The sequence below is a fragment of the Sinohyriopsis cumingii genome, chromosome 5 (genome assembly GCF_028554795.1).
Source record: "Sinohyriopsis cumingii isolate HCF-2022 chromosome 5, ASM2855479v2, whole genome shotgun sequence".
In the NCBI taxonomy this organism is placed as follows: domain Eukaryota; kingdom Metazoa; phylum Mollusca; class Bivalvia; order Unionida; family Unionidae; genus Sinohyriopsis; species Sinohyriopsis cumingii.
The window spans coordinates 134,335,968-134,361,621 of record NC_142965.1 but is presented as its reverse complement, the minus strand read 5'-3'; the positions used below and the strand labels follow the sequence as shown (position 1 = coordinate 134,361,621).

Here is a 25,654-nt window from a genome sequence, read left to right as displayed (position 1 = left end):
GTAATTATATACCCAGTAGGCTGTTAATGCCAAATGGGCACTACATGATTTTAGTTTCTTTGCTGTGCATTTAGTCCAACTGAGTTGAAACTGTATATAGGCCATTCTCTCAACAGAAAGTGACTCTTAAAATGCTCCCTGACATTGTGTAGCTACTAGATGATTCAGGAAAAACTTTATTATATGAGCACAGTTGCTGTTATTGGAATGTACTGTGTATATGAGACAAAACTCTATGTGGGGGGTGGGGTGATTGTGGTTAGGATGGGCTGCTCCCAATATGTTATTAAAATTATTATAGAAGTCTCACCCAGGCTCAATTTTGGTTGGATGTTAAATTAGTGAAAGATAGATGTAAAGCTCCAAGCCCCCAGTCAGCAGTGCCGACAGTTAAATGACTGAATATAAAAAAAAGTGAAATTCAATGAATACAATTTAGAAACAATTCAATAATCAAATGATTCAACTTTCCCAAGTACTCTCCTTCCGCTCAACCCTGTTATAGCCTATTTCATCACTTGATTAGTAGTGTAAGATAGATTTCCATCTGTCCTTGTATTCTACTCATCTGTGTATTCTTCTCTCCTATTCTTCCCAATTCCTTCTCCTCTTCCTCCAGACTTTCTCCAAATTCCTTCTCCTCAACTTCTCTATACTCCTTTTCCTCCTCCTCAACTTCTCTATACTCCTTTTCCTCCTCCTCCACTTTCTCCTCCAGACTACTTTTCCTCCTCCACCTTCTATTTACCTTCTCTCCACCAACCAGACTTTGTTGACTCCAACTGCTCTGCTACTCTCACTTCTGTCTCCCTCTCTTAGAGACTCGGGACTCAACTGAACCGGAAGTTCTGCCCACCAAACAGCTTCCTTTTTGAAGCTTTGTCTTTCTTAGAATTTGTTTCTAAGTTTTACCACCAAATTACTAGTGGCTTTCTCAGAGTATCCTATTTGCTCAGCAATCTTCCCAGGAGAAATACTGACCTTTTGCTTGTGAGTTAGGAAGTTGTAATTCAGATCTAAATTGTAATCACACTCTCTATCTCAATTCCAATTGGATGTCGCTGTGAACTGATTCAATCAAACTTAGCGGACAATGTCCTCTTGCAGTCTGTCCATGTGTGGATGGATGAGAACATGCCCCATTCACCTGCAGGTTTCCTCCGATCTTAGGACTAATCTTTAATACCCAGGTGTGATGGCTACAAGCCTTTGTCAAATGACACAAGTGGTCACCTATGCCAAATCCAATTTTCCGGTCATCCTGCAGGTCACAGTAACCTTGCACAAGAGATTAATGATAGCCTGTGGCAATGTTTAGCCATCAGACACATGGCTTGTAATAATACTCTAGTTTATACACGACCTGATAGCTGGGGCTGAGCAAATGTGACACCCTATGCTATTGGAATGTACTGTGTATATGAGACAAAACTATATATTCAGTCCAAAAAACTGGTAGCATATACAACATTGTCCTTAGTGCAGTAATATAAAAGTTACACAAATTACTTTGAGGGTCCACCACCACAACACACTGGTCTCCATCTCATTATTTCTTCTTAATTTTTTTTTGTGGTAATGTTTTAATGATCTCTAAAACATGTATCTCTTCTGAGTGTGTGGATTGTTTTAGGATTGACAGCAAAGCTCGTTGAATCAATACCCATTATTTTTAACTTAACAAGTACTGTAAAATTTACTTACAGTGTGCCTTTGCTAATACCAATGATAAATGGATAAGATATTTGCATAAGCATATTAGGAGTAATAAGTATCTATAAATATTTATTCATTTACTCACCATATACATGTTAGTATTTCTACACACGAGAAAAATATCTTGCTCAGTGCAAAACAATTGTGGCAAGCTTTTGAGCAATGAGACATTTGCTAAATCTATTAACTAACCTTGCTGGAAGTTTAAGTATGCCTATGGCATAGCCCTTCATCCATTATCCATTTGCTTATGGCTACTGGAGACCATACATCTGATTCAATTTTGATGAAACCTGAAATATATGCTTAATATGTCATCAAAATCTACAATGCAATCAGTAATGAGCAAGATACATACATAATAATGAGGTGATCCGACTGTCTTAGCCATTCATACAAAGTGTGGTCAAGAAACCTACCTTATAACAAATGTTATTGTGAAAAATCCATTTACGTTTTTAGTCATATTGTGACCTTTGACCCGTCTAACCAAAATTCAATAGGCCTTTTCCTTAAGGGCAAGCCCTCTACAAAATTTGGACAAAGCACATAATTTTGAACAAAAGTTATTGGACAAAAATCCCCACCATTTTTCTTCTTTCAGTCAATGTGAATTTGATAGCTGACCTTTTGACCCCCAAACTGCTCAACTGGCTTCTGTCTTACATAAAAGTATATGTACGTATGGTCTAGGAAAGAAGAAAAATCGCACCAACATTAGTAGACAGTGAAGCAACTATGTGCCCCAGGGTTTTCTTTCCCCACTACAGTTCAATACATTTGTAAGTTTCCATATGCAAAAGCTATGTCCATACTGTTGATGACAGTATCTGGTTGAGAAGTGAAATTTTTGTGCTGAAGCAATTTCTCTTTTGTCATATGAGGTGACTTGACCTTCTACCTTACTCCAAATGTAAGTCATCCACAGAGTTTAATTTAAAACTGTGATGTAGAACTAAAGTTATTTTAGCATGTGTCTGTCACTTTGTTAATGACAATGCCTGTGTATTGTTTATGAATAATTTTAAAGGAAAAAAGACAAATTTTTTTTTTATGAATTACAGTTAGTGACCATATTTATCTGCAAAGTTTTAAACCTATTACAGCAGGTATATTGAAAAAAATAACCCTAAATGATGAATACAACTATCTACATGATATGACTGTTCAATATACTAAATGCCTAAATGATGAATTCAATGCCTAAATGATGAATACAATGCCTAAATGATGAATACAATGCCTAAACGATGAATTCAATGCCTAAATGATGAAATAAATGCCTAAATGATAAATGCAATGCCTAAACGATGAATTCAATGCCTAAATGATGAATACAAGTATCCACATGATACTCAGATGAATTAATATTACGGTAATGAACTATGCAGCCATTATCTGTGCAATTAAACCAACAATGCAACCATGGTGCAAACCTTAATCTTAATAAATGAGCTGATACATGTGTGTATTAACTGTATATATTCGTAATTTGTCAAAAGAAAGGTTTCCATATGTCACAGCTATCTGCAGTTTGTTTATTGACCGATGAATTTCCATCACACTATAGACTGTCTACCAGCTCCAGCTACTGGTTTATTTCTCTCATCCCATATTGTGACCCCATCACAAGAACAAATCTTCTTCATGTTCTGAAATATTCCTGCTGATCTTGCAATAATGCCACATACAAGCCTGTTGTCATTTGGAGTGTTTCTGTGAACTTGACTTGTCTCCAGGGAATGGATCAACATAGACCGCCCAATTATGTCCCACACCTTAACCTGCCCGGTCTCAATTCTAAACTCAGTCCTCCCAGTCTCTGTTGCAGTTATGTCCCCTAGCTCACCTGCAAGTTTTTCTGATGGTTTTTGGGAAAGACCTTGGAATACATCTCCACAGCTTTCACATCCCTGTGAAATATCCCCACACTCATGGATACAGAGAGCATGTTTTCCGGGGTTTAGTCCATCTACTGTCCCTTCAATTATACAGGTTGAATTATTTTTCTGAACAAAGCGAGCCACCCCCTTAATTAGGTCGCTGCCTGCTTCCAGGATTGCCACTGCTGCTGTTGTTTGGCCACCAGAGGACTCTATGGGAATAAAAACCATTATTAGTATCAGAGAATCCAACTAGTCAAAATAAGTGCGTATAAAGTTTATTTTGAATACACAATAATGTAACTGGAACTCCCAATAAACAAGGCCATTGTCATTGATTGGTTTAATCAACAGGTGCTGGCCCAATACCAGTGGGATGAAAAACATTATCAAACATAAAAACTTTGTAATTTTGATTTGGGATTCATTACGAACTCTTTAAATTATCTATTATCTACATACTTAAGTTGGGGCCCTAAGTGGATCACTGCCATCTCACCTGTTTGCGTGGGTTCAAGTCAAGGATTCGGACAATGTGGATATGTGAGAAAGCTTGCCAGTAGCTTCTCATGGGTCGGTGGTTCTTTCTGGGGATTTCCTGGGTTCTTCCTCCACCATTAATACTGGCCGCCATGTATAGCCTATTGTGTGCTGAAAAATGGCATTAAACCCTACAACAACAACAACATGCTTAAGTCTTCAAGGAAAAGTATATTTAATCAGCTGGTAGAGTATCATAATTAATATAATCATAGTAGCATTTCTTAACTGTGAGTGCTCTCACTGACTGTATATGTTAACAAAAGGGTATAATATTAAGTGTTGTGCATGGGCCTGACATTTTTTACATCACTTGCCCAGATGGGCAAGTTATCATATAATCTACTTGCCCTAACAAATTCCTTACTGTACTTGCCCTGACCTATTTAGGGGCAAAACTAAAACGTAAGAAACTGTGACACAACTTTTTGTAATAGTGAAATTTTGATAAGGAAAAATTAACAAATTAGAATACAGCAAACTAACAGATTCACCAGAAAATTATACTATCAAAATAAATTTGGACAACATGTTTTAAGGATTTGATGTGTTATCCTTATAATTTATTCAAGATACATTTGATAGAATTTTAACATTTTTATACTGTTATTTTCATGTTTGTATTTATTTGGATGGGAATTAGCATCCTAAATTTTTGTGCAATTACTTTTTACATTTTTTATGATTATCCTTAAGTATCTAGCTACTATTGTGCTGTGATGCTGAAAAATGCCACATACATAAATACATACATACATACATACATACATACATACATACATTGGAACTGAGAGATTTATGAAATCGACAACCCACATTGACTCTTGTAAAAAAATAAAAACTTGTCTTCTATAATAATAATAAAATAGTAACAAAATGCCATGTTTGATCTAAAAATACTCAAGCAAGGAGGACAAACACGTATCACAAAGATATTTACCTAACTGACCTCACAACCGGAATATGGAACTATACATCACAGTAAACCACAGAAAATGCTAAATTCAAACAAGGGTTGTTGACTTTTATTTGATCCTGGTCCACATAGATAAATGATAACTTTATTATATATATATATATATATATATATATATATATATATATATATATATATATATATATATATATATATATATATATATATGCATTATTGCAGTGTAACACACACTGCACTACAATTTTGTTCATGGCAATTTTTTTCTTTTCTCTACCTTTTAATGAAAGAATCTGCATACCTGTATATGATTCTTGTAATGAAATAGTCAACTTATGAATGCACCTACCAAACTCTTTTAATGAAAGAATCCGATTTACCTGTGCACCTACCTTAAATCGTGTATCTTCAAATACAGTTAAACAGAAGAAAAAAAAAGGGAAAAAAAATAATAATAAATAAATAAATAAATAAATAAATAAATAAGCAAATAAATAAATAAGCAAATAAATAAATAGACAACCTGTATCTGACCTGTAGTGTCTTCAAATAGTGACCCCATTCCCTTCAAGACCGCTGGTCTTCCAGTTTCCTCAATGAGCTGCTTTACTTTGACAGAGGAAAGTGAGCTCTCGACAACCACCTGTTCCTTTTCTAGATTAATGTCAACAATCTGGACACCTTCCACGGAGCTCAGACTTTTTCTTACAGCCTCAACACAACTCTGACAAGTCATCTGGACTGCGAATTCCATTTTAATAGGCTCAGCCATTCTATTTTTCCTTAACTTGTCAACGGTCGTTCTCGACTTACTTTCAGCTTCAAGAATTTAACTACGAAAATATGCGAAGGTATTCGATTATTCCAAAGAATTCGCTAACTGTGACAATTCCGAAATATTTAACTGATAATCGGTGATACTTTGTACGTGTAAGAATAAGATCATGCTTGAAAAGACCTTATTTTGTTAGTCTGAGCTTTCTGATTCCAGCTGGTATTCAAAACAAATTGATCCTTGGGTCACCAATGAAGAATGCAATATGACAAATGTTATAAAGGCTATTTTTTTTTGCTGCATGCTTGTGAATTTGATATTATAAGCGGGGAGACAGTTTTGCGAGTTTTACTATTCTACTCTGAGTCAGAATAACGAAGCGAGTGATAAATGAGGTAAAATAAATAAAATGGCTTCAACATGACACTTTGTATTGTAGCATTGTTTCAATTATAAATATGATGCTGAATGAAAAGTCCAAATTAGTATGGTAAGATAAAGTATTGACTAAAGAGGACAACATATTTAAGTTACGGAACCGTTTCTTTGAATTCTTGAGGCTGAACGCTTACAATTACTTTAGACGTGAGCTGACTATACGCACAAATTTTTCGCCATAGTTGCAGATATACGGATGATCTAAGAATGCGGCTTAAATCCATGATCAATTTACATTGTAAAACTTATTTTAAAAAATTCGAAATCATGTAATGGAAGCTTTTATCCTAAAATAGTTCTGGTGATTGAAATAAATTACGATTAAGTAAGAGGTAAAGTACACATACAATTATCTTGAATTTTTTTGTTCCGTTTCTGTTAGCAGATTTTTTTTATTTTTTTTTAATAAAGAGGTGGAGAAATATTTTCCATTTATATAGACAAACAAATTGACGCTTACAAGTACATAACAAGCAAAACAACATGTGTCAAAATACAGGCAACCCTATATGCTGACACATACCAAACCTTTAACTGCCTGGTAAGTATTAGCAATAGGATTTGTTTCTATTTGCGTTTATTCTTTTGATTATTATCTGACATACATTGTATATATTGAAGACAGACAGACACATAGATAGATATGGGTTGTTCTCCCGATTCTACCTTGATATGAGTTTTAAAAATAAATTAATTTAAAATAAATCAACAAATATGTAACTGTAAGCCAGAATTTTTATATTAAAACTTTAACAAGATTTTCTGGAAAGTTTCAACACTGGAATATTTTACTATAAAGCTTACCTTTCATGTTAGGAAATATTTTTCACTCTTAACCTGGGATCATCAGAGGCGACTTGGAATGTCTCTGAATCTTGAGTTTGCATATGCTTGCTTGGTCGATAATTAGTAGGAACACCGGTTTGTCGGTGCGGTACGTTTCAAAGTAGTATATATTGAGTCACTTTTTTCCCCTGGAAAATCTTGATGAAAGGGCAGTTCTAGAATTTATATTGTCATCCGAAATTAGAAAAATGTGTCTGTAACTGATAGCTACTGGCACAATTCATCTGTTCCAGTTCTCACCACTAACCACAGGGGCTCGTATCGTTGCTTACAATTTACCTATCAGTTATACCATAAAAATACTTGTTTTTTATCGTACGTTTATGACTAATGGGTGAATACGAGCCCTATACCATTAATAACGTTCCACTGTTCAAAATGTTTCACTTTTCAAACTATGCTAGACCTTTCGCTGTCTGTCTGTCTGCGGCATCCCGTAATCTATCTATCTATAATGCAGCACCACCTCGTAGAGATTATGATTTTAATTTTTTTTTTTTTCACACCATGAATTGTGGGCATATTACTTGAAATGAGCACAACAGAAACTATACTTTGTAACTGCTAATACAATAGTTCCTCCTATTCCTGCATTATTACTTAAAAGCAGTCCCACAATGTAAGACTTTACATTTTTGTTTCGCTGATATGCCTTATTACCTAAAAATATACTAATATTGAAGTGTTTAGATGGTTTCATTTCATTCAAGATAATTACCATCTTTTAATCAATTTTGGCATTCCCAGCTTCCATCTCATTCCATCCAACTGAAATGTAGGTCAACGGAACTTGAAAACATGTCCATTTGCTTGTGTGACAATTTATTTAAAAAAAAAAAAAGACAGTAAAGTCCATCTAAATCAAACTGATTTTAGTTTGTGGAAATACTTCAATATGTGCTGTCTTTTGTATGAGATATTCTTGAAATTTTGGATGCTAATTCCAATGTCAGCTAACACCATAGCACACTACACTAGGCCATTATTTATTTAATTAAATTGGGAGATATGTGAAGGCAAAACATATAATAACTAAATTTCTACATAAAAATGCAGAAACCTAATCAAGACTATGATTATGATTTTCTTATGTTATATTACATGGCATATTTAAAATAAACCTCAAATCCTGTAAACTTGAAGTATATGCCCCATGCCTAGAAATCACCTTTAAAGGGATTGGAAATGGATATGAGATTTTATCATTTACTTAAATTTGTACATATGAAGGAAGTCTTTGATTTTGTTTACCCTGAAAAGTTATTCTTCATCACTGAAAATGTTTAAATGCCATGGCAATAGGCATCAAAATATTAATAGGACATGTCTATAGTAATTGTAATTTATTAATGGTAATTGCTGATGGGATATTTTTGGTGGTTTCAAAAACCTTACTGAAATATGGCAAAGTCTAGAACATTTCAATATTGTTTTGAAACAACCCCATAAAATCTTCAAGAGAACACATGCAGAAATGTTTTCACCTCATAGTGGTCACTAGTTATTTTCACTACAGGTGAATAACCTCAGCTTCACTTCTGCGTGCAGGGCTGAGCAAATCCCATAGCCCGACGTCCCGGACTAGTCATTTTTGAAGTCGGGCAAGTAAAATTTTCCAAGTCGCTAGTCCAGACAAGTGCTTTTTAAAAAAGTCGGGCTAGTCCTTATTTTCGTGCTTTAATCACTATATCTACCTTTATTTGGCCAATCATGCCCTCCGGGCGTACTGAATACTTGATTCTACCGCTCTTCATATATACATTTACAACCTGTTACTGCTTGACTGCATATTGGGCTAAGCGACCAAATTATCGGCAAATCAAAACACGTCAAACAAAAGAAAGCCAGTATGATCAATTAGCAGTGTTGTAAGCGGTTTTGTTGCAATGAGTTTACTCAATCTAGATCATAACCAGCGGCTCACTATGATTTTAATCCAGCGAGTCAGTGTAATTAAATTAATGAAAGGTACTTTACCGACATCAGTGTTGGATTCCTTTATGAACTGATTAAATGACAGTAATGATTCTTTAATTTATAATTGATTATGCAGATGATTAATTTCCACGTGTGATATTGTGTTTGAAGTGAAACAATTGCGCTAATTTCAGTTCGTATTTAAAAGAGAAAATTGATCTTATGATCACTTTAGAAGTAGTTGTCAAGCAAGCTGATAGTTACTCAGTGGACAAAATGAGTTTGCTAAATTATGTTCGCAAGGAAGGTAATAATGGCGATTCGGAGAAGGTAAATTTGTTTGAAAATGGAGGGATAAAACGTAAGACAGATACTGAGTGTGCTTGTTATCCCTGGCTTGAATATATGACTCGGAAGGTGGCAGACATATACATGGACATATTTTTCAAATCCATCAGCTAAAACATATATACATGAACCTGAAGAAGCCAAATTTATTACAACCAATGTTTTTAAAAATAAATTATTTTAAGAAATAATGATGTTGTATATTATTAATCAGCATTATTTCATTTGTTTTTTTCTATGGATTAAGTACATACATCTCATCAAATCTCTGCCAGTGATTACCATTTTGGGACTAGTGAAAAGTAAGGTAGGACTAGTGAAGAGTAAGGTGGGACTAGTGAAGAGAAAGGTGGGACTAGTGAATTTTCTGAAACCACTTGTCCTGGACTAGTGGTTAAAAAAACATTTGCTCAGCCCTGGCATGTATAAGGGGTTAATTTAATGTAATTTTAATTTAAAACTGAATATTTTGGATTATAAAACTTTTAGCTATACAGGTCATATACCAGAAGAACTTAGGCGATGTGTTGTCATCTGCCATATATCCATCCATCCGTAATTTGTCTGTTAGCACAAGTTTGTTATTGTTACTCATCATAAACAACCAGGATGATTGTCATGGAAATTTGCACAAAGGTTTAGCTGGTCCTAAATGAAAATGGTGCCCCTCAGAATCCAATATGGTTGCCATAGTGATCATCATGACAACCTTGTTACAGTTACTCCTGAACATATGGTCATATAGATAGATATGGGGTTTTCACTAATAAATTTTGTATCGACCCTGAAATGGATAATTGCACCATGAAAATGAAAATGAAATGTGTTATCCAAAATGCCCAAGCAGCATAGCTCAGGAACCATTGTATATATTCTGATACAGTGTGGCGTGTACATTGTCTCATAATCCTATATGTGCCTTGTACGTGTTTTGTCACCTCCATTTTGAATCTTGTAACCATCATAGCTCAGCAACCCTTACTGTTAATTGGATGCCTTTTAGTAGATGAATTCCCTATTACCATTTTTACTTGTGTTTTAATCAGGTCCAGCTGCAAACAGCATAAAACCCTGATCTACTATTGTCTATGTTCTTTGTTCTATTGTTTACTCCACATAGGTTCAGATATTCTGAAATATGTGATATCAGATTCATTCTGCATTTCGACTAGACTTAATATGCAAGGACATATCATACATTTAGATGTTCTTTTTATCATGGTTTTTTCAACTTTGATATGTTTTTTCTTGTCACTTCCAGTTTGAATCAGTTTATTTCCCTTGACAAATAACTTAACATCTTCGCATTAGAGGATGTTCAGCTGACATTTATCCAGAATAATTCATACTTTCAGACAATGGCCACAGGGGATCTGACTAACAACATCCGAAGGCTTCAGAAGGACTTGAAAAGCATCAAGTACACAGAGCAGCTAGATATCACAGGGTAATGTGTGTCAAATTGTAGCTGAACATCCCCAGTTGGCAAAGCCTGGACTTGGCTAAACTCACTTGTTTAGTGTGAATTTATCTAAAAGGCCTTTGTTTAACTTGTGTTCCACCTTTTCCTTGCATTATTTTATTTGGATTATTCTATGCTGACAAAATCTTTACCAAGACCAACAATTACCGTTGTACCTGATCTAATGCTACATTTTATCCAGGCCTTTCATAACAATACATGTTAAAACTTTTGTAATATTTCAGTTAAATACACTCCATTTAATCTTTGCTTCATCTAAAATATTATAAGGAAAGTTACTGTTGAAATAATGAACTCTGTTGGGCTTCATATGCTTGGTTATATAGAATGGTTTGGTTTGGTGATTCAGAACATGGCAACACCTGTATGGTAGGTTATTTAGTGCCAAGGCGGTTGGAGTGCCTCTCCCACACCACATTAGTCATCCCAGGCTGATACTTAAATATTTAGAGGATAATACGTGTCTGCATATCAATTCTGTTAAATAATTAATAATTGATTTAGGTCACAGAGGTCATAAGTGAGTGTAGTGATGGTGTGAGTTCCTTGCAGGAATAAATGCTTCAGAATTCAATTATCTTATCTTGCTTAGTCTGTTCAGATACTTTTACAGTTTGACTGTGAACAGTTTAAAGTTATGAACCAGGGCCAAATCACCAGGGAGCTGGGAGAGACCCAGGGGCCAATGCTGGTTGCATAAATGTCTTGCACTTTTTGTGCTGAAAAACTGTATATATTGCTATTGAATAGGGTATATCAGAAGACGAGGACAGACACTGGTTTGGTTTTGGTTTATAATTAATTTTAACTAATGTACATAGGCAAAAGGTTGAGGTGAATTGTATCAAAATTAGGGCAGATCAGTTTTATTCTCAGCCTAATGTCCAGGGAAATTGGTTTCAGACAATTCTCATGTTCCCCCCATGTTTTCACTTATTGCAATATTTCAGTCTCATGCTAAAATTTGATGAGATATGTGAATTTAAATCAATAGAAAAAGAAATCATGTGTAACATATTTAATTTGCCAGTCGTAATTTATATTGAGTAATTTTTATTGGCAAGGTATCATATATACAGTGTTCTTGCAGTGATATGGTAGCATCATTATTTTCAGCAGCTAAAACAGAAAGGAATTTACTGGAATTCAGACTTTCTCCAATTTCTTCTTTAAAAACTTGAACTACTGGCACAACAAAGTCTCTTGTCCTGAATCTTTTCTTATAATTATAATTAGCACAAAGTTGAACACCACTCTACTGGAGCACACACATTGTTTCCATATCTGAAAATGGTTTCCATATTTAGCTAGGATGTGTTAAAGAGGGCCCTAGTTTATTTTTTTCTTACATTCTCACTTTTTTTAAAATGACCTTTCCTATAGTGGAGTGTTAGCATATCTAATTTCATGGATTTTCTCCGTACTGTTATGATTCTTTGGTCGTAAAACAAAGTTACACAAATGAGAGAAAACTGACAAGTCTTGTAAAAGTCAACAAATAATTTATTTTCCTAGAATACAGAATGAAAATTTAAAAAGAATTCACAGTATTGTGAATTAAATCTCAAATAGTCCTGAAAGTTTTACAACAAGTCCAAATGTATCAGGTTCCATCTGACTGAATTCCAGTGGTATTCTAAATAATGTGCCTGTAGTCTCGAATTTGGTGATGTGCCAACGGCCTGGAGTGTGACGATGTACTAACAGTCTTTTGATATATCACAGTAATATAGTCCAAAAATGTCCTTGTCTGAATTCACTATAATTTCATATTAATGTTTCTGTCCAGGAATACTATTGATGAGCACTTTGCATTTCCAGTGAATAATAATTTGAGTAAATATGTCCTCCCAAATGAATAAAGAACACAACCAGTTTCTGCTAAAGATGTTAATGCAAGAAAAATAATTTCTCAAATCAACAACAATGTATAAGAAACTAAGACACATTTACTAGAACCAGAATGAGGGTCAAAAGTTCATTTCTAGAAAATTTTAAGTTGTCAGCAAGCTCAATTCTGTTGCTAAAACATGGTAAACATCAGGTAAACCAGGTTTTTAATGGGGGAATTCCAATGTCATAGACTTGGGTTTAGATAAACATGTTTACATTATTAATGATCTGAATTTTTAGTCCGCACTTGTAGATAATTGTTAGCAATGTGTTATGTTGTTTATGCAGTCAGACAGTAAACTTGATTTTGAACTAAGGTCAGTTATAAATTACAAATATACATAACATATAAACATTCAGAAAAGTCAACAAATAATATAAATTAAATGTGCATAACAATATGTTTGCCTATACCATATATATACTGTGATGCACAGTCTTTATGAAGTCAAAAACTGTCTTGAGGCTTATTTGATTAAATCCTGAATTTGTGTCAGTTCCATTTACCAATACACTGGTTATATTTTCAACCCATTCCACTTTGGGATTTAGTTTGCAATGATTGCAAAACATCTTTCTTCCAGAGTCAGTAAATTCACCCAATCCTCATTGTGTCTTGGGTGGCATAATTGATGATAAGGGTTCCACAAGAGAGTGCCACTGCTGCTGGTCTGTGGCCTGTCTTTCAGTGGTTCCTTATGTCAGGTCACATGCCTTCATCTCCTTCTCAGCTGTCATTCGCCATATCTCAAGGAGCTGACCCTTGTTGCACTTTCTGTCAGGTGTCCAGTATAAGACTATTCTGGGTCAACACAAATGCCCAAGCCATCTCCATATCCTCTCTTTCACTGTTTGTTCTCTGATGCCTCATTGTTTAATATATTTCTTGGCTAGAATAATGTATGAAACATTTGTAGATACCTATTTTCGAAGGTCTTTACTTTGTGAATAGTCCTGTTGTAAGCTTCCAGTACTCTGAATCATGTAACAACACGCCAAGGACTTTGCTGTTGAAGATCCTTAGCTTTGGTTCTGTTGCTTAGATTTCCAAATATTCTTCAGCATGATGAAGGACAGGTTGGCTTTGCAGTTTCAATAATTGACTTCTCTCGGTGTTTGCATCAGTTGTCACATTGCTTCCCAGCTGAAGAACTCATCCACTTCATTGATGGGATTATTGTAGATGACAATGGGGTTATTATTTGTTTTCTGTTTAAGTATAACAAAAATCATTTGCTTCTCCCTACACATTAAGCATAGCCAGTTTGATAGACCAGAAGAACTTACGGGATTTTCTGTTGTCTGTTGTCTATCAGCACAAGTTTGTAATTGCTACTCCAAAACTACTTGGAGAATTTGCCATGAACCTTTGCACACAAACTCATCCCATGGTCTTGCAGGAACAGAAAGTCAATATGGCCATGCCAGTGACCATCTTGAAAATCGTTTTATCTCTAGTCGAAATTGAAAATTAATATTCCTTTGGGGTTTTCACAACAAGACTTTTATGATGTTTACTTGATTGTAAATGAAAATAATCCCAATCTGATATCCAATATTCTCTTTGATTTTGTTTTGTTGTTTTCCTGCAGAAGAACATGTGCTGTTTAGTGTCTTGGCAGCAGGAGTAAAATGCGTTGCTCAACACATCACTGTAGAAGAAAAACAGCTGAGAAACTTTCAAAAGGCTTATTATTCAAATTGCCTCAGTGCTAAATAAACAGCTTTTCTTGCTGTGTCATAAAATCAAACCAAATTAGTCATCCAATGGCATGTATCAAGCCTGCATCCTTTCATTGCAAATCCAAAATACTCAACACTGAGCTACCGTGGTTCCTGCCTCCATTTTTTGCCTCTTATGACATGCATGTTTGTGCATCAGGCCCTTTCAGCATCGCAAAGCCTGTGGAAAGGACAGAGTCTGTAATTGCAGTATTTGTCTCATGTTATCAGTCTTATCAAAATAAATTTGTACCATGATGTTCACTCAGTGTAGGTTTTGAAACATAGCAAGTATTATCGATTGATTTAAAGAGTATTACATCATCTATGCTTATATGATAATGTTGTCATTCAGTTAAACCATTAAAGAAGTCTCACATAAAAAGATTGCCTCACCATGGTGGTCAGATTTGTTATTTTAATGTCATTTAATTTCAGTGATCTCTGCACTGCTAGTTGTTTCACATGAATAATAAAATCAGATCAATACGAATATATATCATATTTCAGCATAACACAGGGGTCAGCACCTGTGTACCTACCTATCTACCATTATGTCTTCACCACATACAGTCCTGCCCTGGCACAACATCTGTCCTCCTCTTGTGATACTGAGCTTTTTGGAAAGACAGATGTACGTTTCATGGACAGCATATATAAGGTACAAAATCATTCAGGCAAGATAAGCAAAAGATTTAACCATAGTAAAGAAAAAGATGATAGATAAATGTATTCATAATTGCTTTTTGCAGGATGTTTACAATGAATTTATGTATTTCAGTTATGTTTTAGAGATCTTGCTATTACTGCTACTCTTGAAGGAATGATGGTATTGGTGTGGGATTTTCACTAAAATGCCTTTTGAAGGAATGATGGTATTGGTGTGGGATTTTCACTAAATTGCTTTTGCAGTCAGGTTTTGGGTCGGAATGAAAGTGTTGTAGTTCTGACCACTAACATGTATATGCTGTGAACTATCTTTAAAACCAGACCTTGACATTGTTGCCTTGTGAAAGGGTACTGCATACTTTTTAGTACTTCACTGAGTTCATAAACACAGCATTTTTTTTTTTCTATATCAGATGAATTTTGACTAGACTTGGTATTTAGTTGGTATCCAGTAACAAGCTGATAGTCAGCACTTTAGAATCATTTTCAGAATTAAAGGTCTTGACTATTTTTTTAAATCTCTGATGGCTTATGAACATGTTAACACAAATAATTAAGAATGCAAGACTCTATATCAACACTGTTTAAATGGAACAACTTGGGATTTGAGGGAGGGACAATTTTCCTTTTCGAAGCCACTCCCTGACATATGGAATCTTTTTTCAAGTCAGATTATCTAGAAGCCAGCTCAAATAACTTAGGGGACAGGAGATGGTGTCTCCGGGGTAAGGGAAGTATCTCCCTCCACCGCTTACCTGTTCACCTAAGGTATTATGATTGGGTAATGTATTTGAAGAAGAAACCAAATTTTTCAGTTATACTTACCCAATCATAATACACATTCACCTTCCCACCCTCCCCATAGTTACATCCATATAGAGAGCATGCCTTTCTCTCCTGTAGTAATTAATGAATTCACAAGATTTGGTACAAAGTTGTGATATCAAGGGGAAATCACTCTAACTGCCACCTATATTGTCAGCTGGTTAGTTAAAAGTTTTAACCTGGGAAATTTGGAATTGTGAAGTTAGTAGTTCTCCTAAGGTATTTTGATTGGGTAAGTATTAGTAAAGAAATATTTTACTTAGAAAAATTGATTTTCAGTTATAGATGTGTGAATGTGTATGGCATTGAGTTGTATTGGTTAAGAGACATTGAATTTGCATGACACTGGGTTGCTTTGCTTGAAGATACAGCATTTGTTCTACAACTTTTTGATCCACTATTGTGTTTTTTAAATTATAAATGCCAAGTAGGGATTGAACCATACATGGCATGTGGGTATGTCTTGACAGAATAAGAGACAACTTCAATAACCTATTCTTGATGTCAGGTTCAAAGTTAAAAGCTATCACAAATATTTTTTTGTGAACTTATGTTGTAAAAATGTTAACTCAAACAGATAAGGAAATATTTTATTACCGAACTTGGTATGTTGATGTTTCTCATGAATATCTGGGATGGTTTAAATACTTAATATTTACAATAAATAGGAGGGAAGAAAAGGACCTTACTGTAAATTATTGCGAAATCTTTTACACCAGCAGAACATGAGTGCTTTCATGGGATTCATTTGGACACAGTTGAAAACCCTCTCTCTCTGTATATTTCTGCAAGTCCTAATGTAACATAAAATACCTTTCATTCTTATAGAATATGGAAGATTTTCTTCTTCTTCAGGTGTTGCGAGATGAGTTTCATTACAAGCCTCCCATCACAAAGGAGCAGTTCTTCAATAATGGGTTTGCTGAGAGAAAAATCATCATGTGCAGTAGTATAATTGAGATGGTCAAGGCCAAAAGTCAGGGTCTGCAGCCGCAAAAACCACCCAGCCAGAAACGTACATCTGCTATCACAAGTCATATCTCCCAGTCTAATACACCTAAAGTGGGTCTTAACATTGGTTATTTATAATTTAGTAATAACAGAGAGAAGTAAAAAAAAAAAGCACATAAATCTTAGTGTTTCTCAATGATAAGTAAGTAACCTGTATAAATATGAAAGATATGTATACCAAGTATTTTTGAAATACTGGACCCAAAGTCAAGTGGCATCATATGCCCAATAATGCAAAGGAAATATGATTCACATTGGCAAGGGTCAGATATTTCCTAATACAGACTTATGTAATACTTGCATTCACAAGAGTGATTGCATAACTGGAAATTGCATAATTCCAAATATTTGGTTTCACTTTCTTTAATTTTCAGTTGAAAAATGTAATTAAATTAACTTAAATCCCATTCATTTTAGCTGTTTGTGAACCCTAATTTTTGGGTTTTAGAAAGATAATTTCATAATCTATTAGTCTTCACTATAAGATTAAATTAAAAATCATATGAAATTGTGTTAATTTGAAATTCATGTAAGTTGGTGGATATCTGTGTTCAAGGAAATAGAGCTTTCTGCACATTACTTAAAAAGTTATGGATCATTTTGTAGGTAACACAGTATGGTAAGGATATTACTAGACACACATTTCCCATTCACTGAGCAGGTCAGACTTGTAATTCAGAGGTTGCAGCTTCAAAACTGCCTAGATGAGCTCATGTCTGCTGTCCAATGTGTCCTTGGAAAGACACTGAGCTCCCATTCTTTGGCCTGATATAGCCAGTAATGTTATAAGTGCCATTAAAAGCAGCAGAATAAGATGTTATGGATTAAACCTGGGTTTCAACAAAAAAAAATTGTAAATTTTCTTGCCTTGATGTTGACATCATAGCTGTATACTTCTGTTGATGTCACCAGCTAGAAAGCATGAGAGAAATGTTAGATACTGTACTGTTAAAACATTACAAGCAGCTTAAATTTGAAGAAAGTGGCCATGAAGCAATAAGAGTTATTTTTTCACCTTATAGCATAGTTTACAGATCTGTAATGCCATTATCTGACATAACTTTTTTAAATCAGGACCAGCATTCATGTCCCATTTCACCATATTTCTCGAAACCGTTCCTCACACACATACACACATTGGATTGGAGATCTACAATAGTCCTGATGCACTCTTCTGCATGTTATCAAGGGAGTAATAGAGGCAATCATTTTGCCTTGTGATGAAACCAGGTTTTGATGTTCGCAATGAGGTCTTTGACTTTTTAAAAAGAGTTAGGTCTATACATGTATATCAATTTTCAAATAACAATTGTTGGACAAAGGGAAGTAACTCACTTTCCTTTTCTTACAGGCAGCTACTCCCCAGCAGAGTGGTATGATGCATTGGAAAAAAGTATATATTTTTATGAATATCTATGATTGCCAGTACCATTTTATCTTTGAATTATGATTGCCAGTACCATTTTATCTTTGAATTATGATTGCCAGTACCTTTTTATCATTGAATTACGATTGTCAGTACCTTTTTATCTTTGAATTATGATTGTCAGTACCTTTTTATCTTTTAATTATGATTGTCAGTACCTTTTTATCTTTGAATTATGCTAGTACCTTTTTATCTTTGAATTATGATTGCCAGTACCTTTTTTATGTTTGAATTATGATTGCCAGTACCTTTTTATCTTTGAATTATAATTGACAGTATCTTTTTACCTTTGAATCATGATTGCCAGTACCTTTTTATTTTTTGAATTATGCCAGTACCTTTTTATCTTTGAATTATGATTGCCAGTATCTTTTTATCTTTGAATTTAAAATATACAGTTATTATAAGATAATAAATACATGTATTTTATCATGGGTATGATTTTTCCGATGAGCTCATTCAGGTTGGATAAATATCACATGAGATGCTGGGTTCTGGTATGACTTCCCACCAATTCATATAAATCGACATACGGTTTTACAGGGCCTAAATGGTACAAAACACCTTTGATGCATGACTTCTAAATTTAGTCAATAGTTAGAAAATTGTAATTGGACATTAGAATTGTTCAAATTGAAATTGCAGTTTTTCTTGTACATTCCTAAATTCTTAAATGTAGATTTCAGTTATTTCACTTGTCAGAAAACAAACTTATAAGTAGAAAAGAAGAGTGGTAGTGGCCAACTGGTTTCAATTGTGTATCACAAATGGTGCTCATGGCAGCAGATGCTTTTATTGAAATGTCTTTAAATGGCTGTTTAGCAATATTGGTCATGTCATAATAAAAGTGCTATTCATGACGGCAGATGCTGTTTATTTACAGTATAAGCACATGCAGTGGACATCAGCTGATATTCATACAGGAAGATTCCTGGCAGTGTTTACATTTTAAATTTGTGATGAAAGTTGTTCCAGATACCTAGACATTTTATTATGTACCAAACTGTATTTTTAACCTTACCTCACTCCACCACCTACCCAGCCCCCACCCCCATATTTTGGAGCTCCTGGATCTGAGACCTTTGTAGTTGTGTCCTAATGCTCATCATACCAAATTTGATCCTTCCCTTTTTAAGACATAGTTAAGGTTGCTAGGAGTTGTCTGTCTTAGCTGTACCTGGATCATAATAATCATGCATTGTCAGATGACTATTGCAACGCTTTCAGTTTCCTAATGATTTTATTTAATTTCATTTCAAAATCAAAATGAATTAGATTATACAGTGTTTGCATTCTCTGTCAGCTTATGTTCATAATGATGTTTAGGATGGTATAAAATATATATTTATTTTCTTTGTCTTCAGACTGGAGTTTCAAAACCAAAGTCAGCTGATCTTGGGGTTAGCAAATCAACAGAAGCCTTGACTGTGGGGAACTCCTCTACTATAGGTATTGTTTGCTAAAAACAACACAGTGATGGTTATTATGTTTGGGTATTGTTTGATAAAAACAACACAGACAGTTATTATGTATGGGTATTGTCTGATAAAAACAACACAGAGACAGTTATTATGTATCGGTATTGTTTTATAAAAGCAATACAGAGACAGTTATTATGTATGGGTATTGTTTGAAGAAAAAAAACACAGGCAGTTATTTTGTATGGGTATTGTTTGATAAAACAACACAGAGAGTTATTTTGTATGGATATTGGTTGATAAAAAGAGAACGGACAGTTATTATGTATGGGCATTGTTTGATAAAAACAACACAAATATTTATTATGTATAGGTATTGTTTGATAAAAACAACACAGATGGTTATTTTGTATGGGTATTTTTTGATTAAAACAACACAGAGATGGTTATTATGTATGGGTATTGTTTCATAAAAACAACACAGAGACAGTTATTATGTATCAGTATTGTTTGATAAAGCAACACAGTTATTATGTATGGGAATTTGTTGATAAAAACAGCACAGAGATGGTTATTTTGTATGGGTAAAGTTTGATAAGAGCAACACAGAAACAGTTATTATGTATGGGTATTGTTTGATAAAAACAACAATAGAGACGTTTATTATGTATGGGTATTGTTGGATTAAAACAACACAGACAGTTATTATGTATGGATATTGTTTGGTTAAGTAACAAGAGACAGTTGTTATGTATGGGTATTGTTTGATTAAAACAGCAACAGAGACAGTTATTATGTATGGGTATTGTTTCATAAAAACAACATGAATGTTATTATATATGGGTATTGTTTCATAAAAACAACACAGAGACAGCTGTTTTGCAGTAAACTTTCTCATATCAGGTAGAATCATGTGCCTTCCAACTTGTATTCTCTGTGGCTAACTTGTAAGGATTGGGTAATTTTAAGAATTGGGGAAACTTGAGAATCCAGAAAATATCTATGAATTAGGATATACAAACACAAGCCATAGGACATACCTAAAATATATATTGGTCTTGCATGTGCAAAGGTGCAAAACAAGCATATTAACTTTGTTGTTGAGGTCTCCAATGTCAGACTCATGATTTCAGGTATGCAGAGGTTTTATTGATGATATGTTTATTGGTTTCTAAACACATTATTAGTTGTATCATCTGAAGGAAATAGGAGTTAAGTGCCTTTCCCAAGGACACACTGAGCCTGCTGACCCAGGCTGGCCTGGGTGAATATTAAACCCACAATCCATGGATTATGAATGCAACACTCTATAACATGAACTGGTTTGGCATCCTGAGATTGTATTGAATCCATTTCCCAGCAGTTCTGTTTAGGAGTCAGCGTTTTTGTATTCTTCATTTCATACACCCACCATAATAGAGATTAAGATGATGTCTGTCCTTTTGTCTGTCTGTTTCCAGTTTTATTTCAGGACAGTATCTTAAGATCTCCCTTATCTTCAGTTACCAAACTTTGTGGATAGCTTGCGCTTAGGTTCAGGAAAAGGGTATCAGTTTGTTGGCCAATATGTCAAAGGTCAAGGTCACTGTAACTGAAAGAAGAGATATGGTTTTCAAACAGTAGCATTTGTTCTACACATTAACATTGATTGGTTTTGTGCTTAATTCCTCTTTTTCTAAACCATATACCTTGGCCAAAGTTGATGGAAAGGATCAAAGGTCATGGTCATTGTGGCTGAAAGAAAATGGGTTTTGCAAAATAAGGTAAAGAATTCATACTTCAGCATATGGCTAGATTTATGCGTCACAGCTATAGATTATGATCCATCCATCATAGTACCGGGCTAGGGACAGGGTATGTGTTGTTATCCTGAAGAGGATTCTGATTAACTTGTTCCTGTATGGTAGGATTATTAGTGATTTCTTTTTCCTGTTACATTTGTTACATGTTTAGGCTCTTTCAAACTGTAGCAGGAAAAGAGCGAAGACAACAAGCTTTGTAAAATTTAACAAATAGTTTATTTCCCTAGAAAAACAAGGTAAATATGAGAAGAAGAACTTACGGTTTTACAAATCAAATCCAAAAATAATCCAAGAATAATCCAAGAATTAAAAAATAGAAGTACTAGTAATAAAAAGTTGTAATGAAACTTGAGTTTGAATCCAGATGAAATCCAAAATGGAAGGTGATGTATACTGTGGTCAGCGTCGTATTGATGTGTCAACAGTTTTTGTTTGAATCACAGAAAATAATATTGCAGTGTTTTACATCTTTGCAAATTTCAATAAATGTCCTTGTTGAAGAAGAGCGCAAGTATTTTCAGGAAAAAAACAATCTCTTGGAATCCAAATAATTTGAAGAAAACAAAATAATTAGCCCAAAAACTGGTCACAACATAAAGTACTTTAAGTGTTAAGGCAAGTAATGACTATTCTTTCTCAAAAGCTACGACATAAAACAGATGCCCGGATGCAGGCCTATCCACTGGAGAAACCTAATTGATACATGTTATTTGTCACATACTCCAAGTATGGCCTTGATTTCACTTTATGAATCTTACTCTGAAAAAGAATTTTTAAAAAAATGTTGTTTACTTCAACTCCTACTGGTTCTGAATCAAGGTCAGGAACTAAGTCAGTATTAGATTCAAAGTTTCCATTATTAGTTGTTTATGAAAAATAGGACAAACAGAACTGAACTGAATTTCTGGACAATGTCAAATCCAATAAATAAAGTTACATTACAATAGCATGTAATGAAATATAAAAAAAGATAACAGTGTATCATAATGTATGAGTAAAACGAGAGTGTGCTTTAAAATAAGATAGCGCAATTTGACAAAGTTAAAGAAATGCACAAGCTTTTGTTGCCTCATCCAACCAGATTTTGGTTAATGCATCTTGATATTGATGAGATCTTGGCTGTGACTGAGTTCTATTGTCAGAAATCTGTCATGCAGAGTTACAGCCCCTGATTGTCAGATATGCCCACTAACATTTGGCACATGAATGACTATTTCATTGGATTTTAAACAAATTTAGGATGTAGCTTGATGTCATTGAGACCTCTGCTGAGTTTGATTGTAAGTGTTAGCTTAAGTACATGTTAAGTTATGCAACATCACCAATTGGTGAAGTTATGGCCTTGTATATCAGGGGGCCTTTGTGGCTAAGTGGTCAAAAGCACCTGCCTTTACCAATCAATGCCATCTCACCTCTCTCCACATAGATTTGAGTTTTCCCCCAGTTTTCTTTTGAACACATTAATATGATTAGGTTATGAATCTTTCCAATTTTCTTCTGGACATATTAATATGAACTGGTGGGAACCATTTCCATCAGTACATATTTTTTGGCTAGGAATACCGCTGCTTTCCTTTTGAAAACATTGATACGATTTGGTGAGGAATACAAACAGTAATACTACTATACAATAATTTTCAAAAGAAATTGCAATTTAAATTGAAACTAGATACATGTGTGTCTAGTGGTCATAAATAGTATTATTTCATTCTTTCAGGAGCTACCAAAACAAAGAAACCAAATTCTGCTTCTGGAGTTTCTCTCGCATCAAGATCTGAAAGTATGAAGGAGACACAGGTGGTGAATGAACTGTGCACAGGCCCACTTTTTCAGCCCACCAGACATAAGGCTTATCACAGCACCTCCAATACTGCTGACCTGAGGGCAGTCAAAACCACTCAGCCTAGGGGTGATGATGAAGTAGAAACATCCCTATCTGGGGAGCCTATCTCAAATGATAGACACCACACAATGCAAGCTAAAGTATTTTCCACCCCAAGTATTGGCAGAGTTCATCATACAGCAGTCGAAGTGGTGACTATTCCCAGAGGTAAGTTTTTTAAAATCTTTATTATGATAAAAATCATCTTATTGCCCGACAAAGTGAGCAGGACCACATAACCACTGTTTTAAATACAAATTTGTTACAGCAACTCCTGTTTTCTATTCAACCGCTCATGACAGAATCTGTATGCTGCTGTTTCAGCAGTTTCTTTTCCAAGCAAGACCTCAGATTTCACATAGCCATTGTTCATTGCACTTTAAGAAACTGGTATTGCATACTCTGGGAAATTGGGAAATTTCATTTTTCTTACTGTAATAACTGCTAGTGATAGTGTACTTAAAAATTTTGGTTCGCTGTTTGCTTACACATAAAGTTTACACAAGTACAACATATAAAGAAATTGCAGCCACAATACATGAGAGTGGCATAGAGGTACAGTATGTGCTTATATTATGTACACTCAGACCCACTTATCTCGACCTCGGTTATCTCGAGAACCCATTTATGTTGAGCATTTTGGTTTGCTTCCCCAAAAATCCTTCTTTATTATGCTAATATTTGTCCACTTATCTCAACCCCTGTTAAGTCGATAACACCGTTATGTCAGACATAAGTTTCGGTCTGAAGTAACATGTGGACACACTTAATTCAATGAAACGCATCTTTTAATGTCCATCTCAGAGAAATTTTACAAGAAATGACCTGGCATTTCCGCTATTACCAGTACCTCGTACTGGTAAAGATGGAAAAAGTCGGTACAAGACCAGATATTACCAGTATTATCTCGTAAGCATACTTTAGAGTAAGGAAATTGAATTAATGCGTTTCTGACCTTTACATAAGCTGCGTTCAAAATGGACATTATTTCATGTCAACACCATGATGATGTTGTTCATCACATTCAGCATCTCGAATTTGATCTTATCTATAACTCAGAAAATTATCAAGTTTACATGTAGCTAAAAATACCTAATTTGTTTTACACAATATATTTAAAATGAATTCGGTAATAGTTGAAGTGTTTCCATGCTTGGTGCGAGTGTAATCCTTCAACTTCAGCATGTCTAGATCACGTGACTCACGTTAATCTTTAAATAGCAATCTGCAAAATTCCAAACTAAGCTGGTCCTCCCCCCCCCCCATTCGCATGGTTATTAATTCGTTTTGAGCAAGAGTAAATAAAAGCACCAACGGTAATGTAAACAAAAAAAAAATCCATAACACTCAGTATTTTTTAATGAAATTGTTGATTGCTGTGCCATGATTATATATTCTTCAACACAAACGGAATGAAGCAGAAAATGACTGATGTGATTAACCTCTATGAAACAAAAAGATGAGTGCTTTCATTTGTATTGTTTTTATCTTGAGTATCAAAGTCTTGCAATCCATCAAAGAGTTTAGTCGCCTCTCCTTCTGGTGCTGTGTTTTTGCCCACGATCACTGAACAAAGTCAGCAGGAATATGGGACTACAGCTGTATGAATGGAATAAGTTGGCTTCATACAGAAGTTTATGTTGAGACAGTTAACTTTAAAGACTTGAAGCACATTTTACAGTGTTTCGGTACATGAATACCAACAGCCTCATCTGTTCTGGTACAGAAGCAAATTCTATCAATAAAAACCAGCACATTCTGGTGTAAAGTAACCTCTGATAATAATAAAAATAATATTGGTCAGTTACATTTTGCTGCTAGTCACAAGTCAACTCTAACAAAAGAAAAGACTTTTTTTTAAAGGTATAGTCCTACATGTACTTAAATTGGCCTAGATTTTGGATAGCATGAGAAAATCTTGTCATGCTGAGGCCCTCAAATGAATGAGGTTATTCACAGGGAAATAAAAACAACTTTAAACCACTGACATTGTTGCAGTAACTTATTGTTGTAAAAATGTGTGACTTGTTACTTAATCTCATTTAAAAGACCTCCAATCTTCTTTTTTCTGCAACCCGGCATGACTGAATTATTATTTTTATTGTGCATTAAAAATGCCATTTGTT

General features: G+C 34.6%; 2 protein-coding genes across 2 annotated transcripts in view; one reads left to right on the top strand and one right to left on the bottom strand.

The window, feature by feature from the left end:
* Window positions 1-1,768: 1,768 nt before the first annotated feature.
* On the bottom strand, window positions 1,769-5,922 carry LOC149800277 (copper chaperone for superoxide dismutase-like). The gene is made up of 2 exons (XM_089959863.1): window positions 5,608-5,922; window positions 1,769-3,811 (listed from the first exon to the last, which is right to left on the bottom strand). Exons 1-2 carry the CDS (start codon window positions 5,843-5,845, stop codon window positions 3,276-3,278), a joined length of 774 nt encoding a protein of 257 aa, XP_089815989.1. The 5' UTR covers window positions 5,846-5,922; the 3' UTR covers window positions 1,769-3,275.
* A 1,270-nt stretch (window positions 5,923-7,192) lies between these two features.
* Window positions 7,193-25,654, top strand: part of LOC149800276 (uncharacterized) — a 42,655-nt gene continuing 24,193 nt past the window's right edge. Inside the window, exons 1-7 of the mRNA XM_089959862.1 lie at window positions 7,193-7,215; window positions 10,753-10,844; window positions 15,006-15,156; window positions 16,845-17,051; window positions 18,352-18,393; window positions 19,791-19,875; window positions 23,364-23,696. Of these exons, the coding sequence (XP_089815988.1) occupies window positions 10,756-10,844; window positions 15,006-15,156; window positions 16,845-17,051; window positions 18,352-18,393; window positions 19,791-19,875; window positions 23,364-23,696 (907 nt within the window). The 5' untranslated portion in view covers window positions 7,193-7,215; window positions 10,753-10,755. The remainder of the gene's footprint in view (window positions 7,216-10,752; window positions 10,845-15,005; window positions 15,157-16,844; window positions 17,052-18,351; window positions 18,394-19,790; window positions 19,876-23,363; window positions 23,697-25,654) is intronic.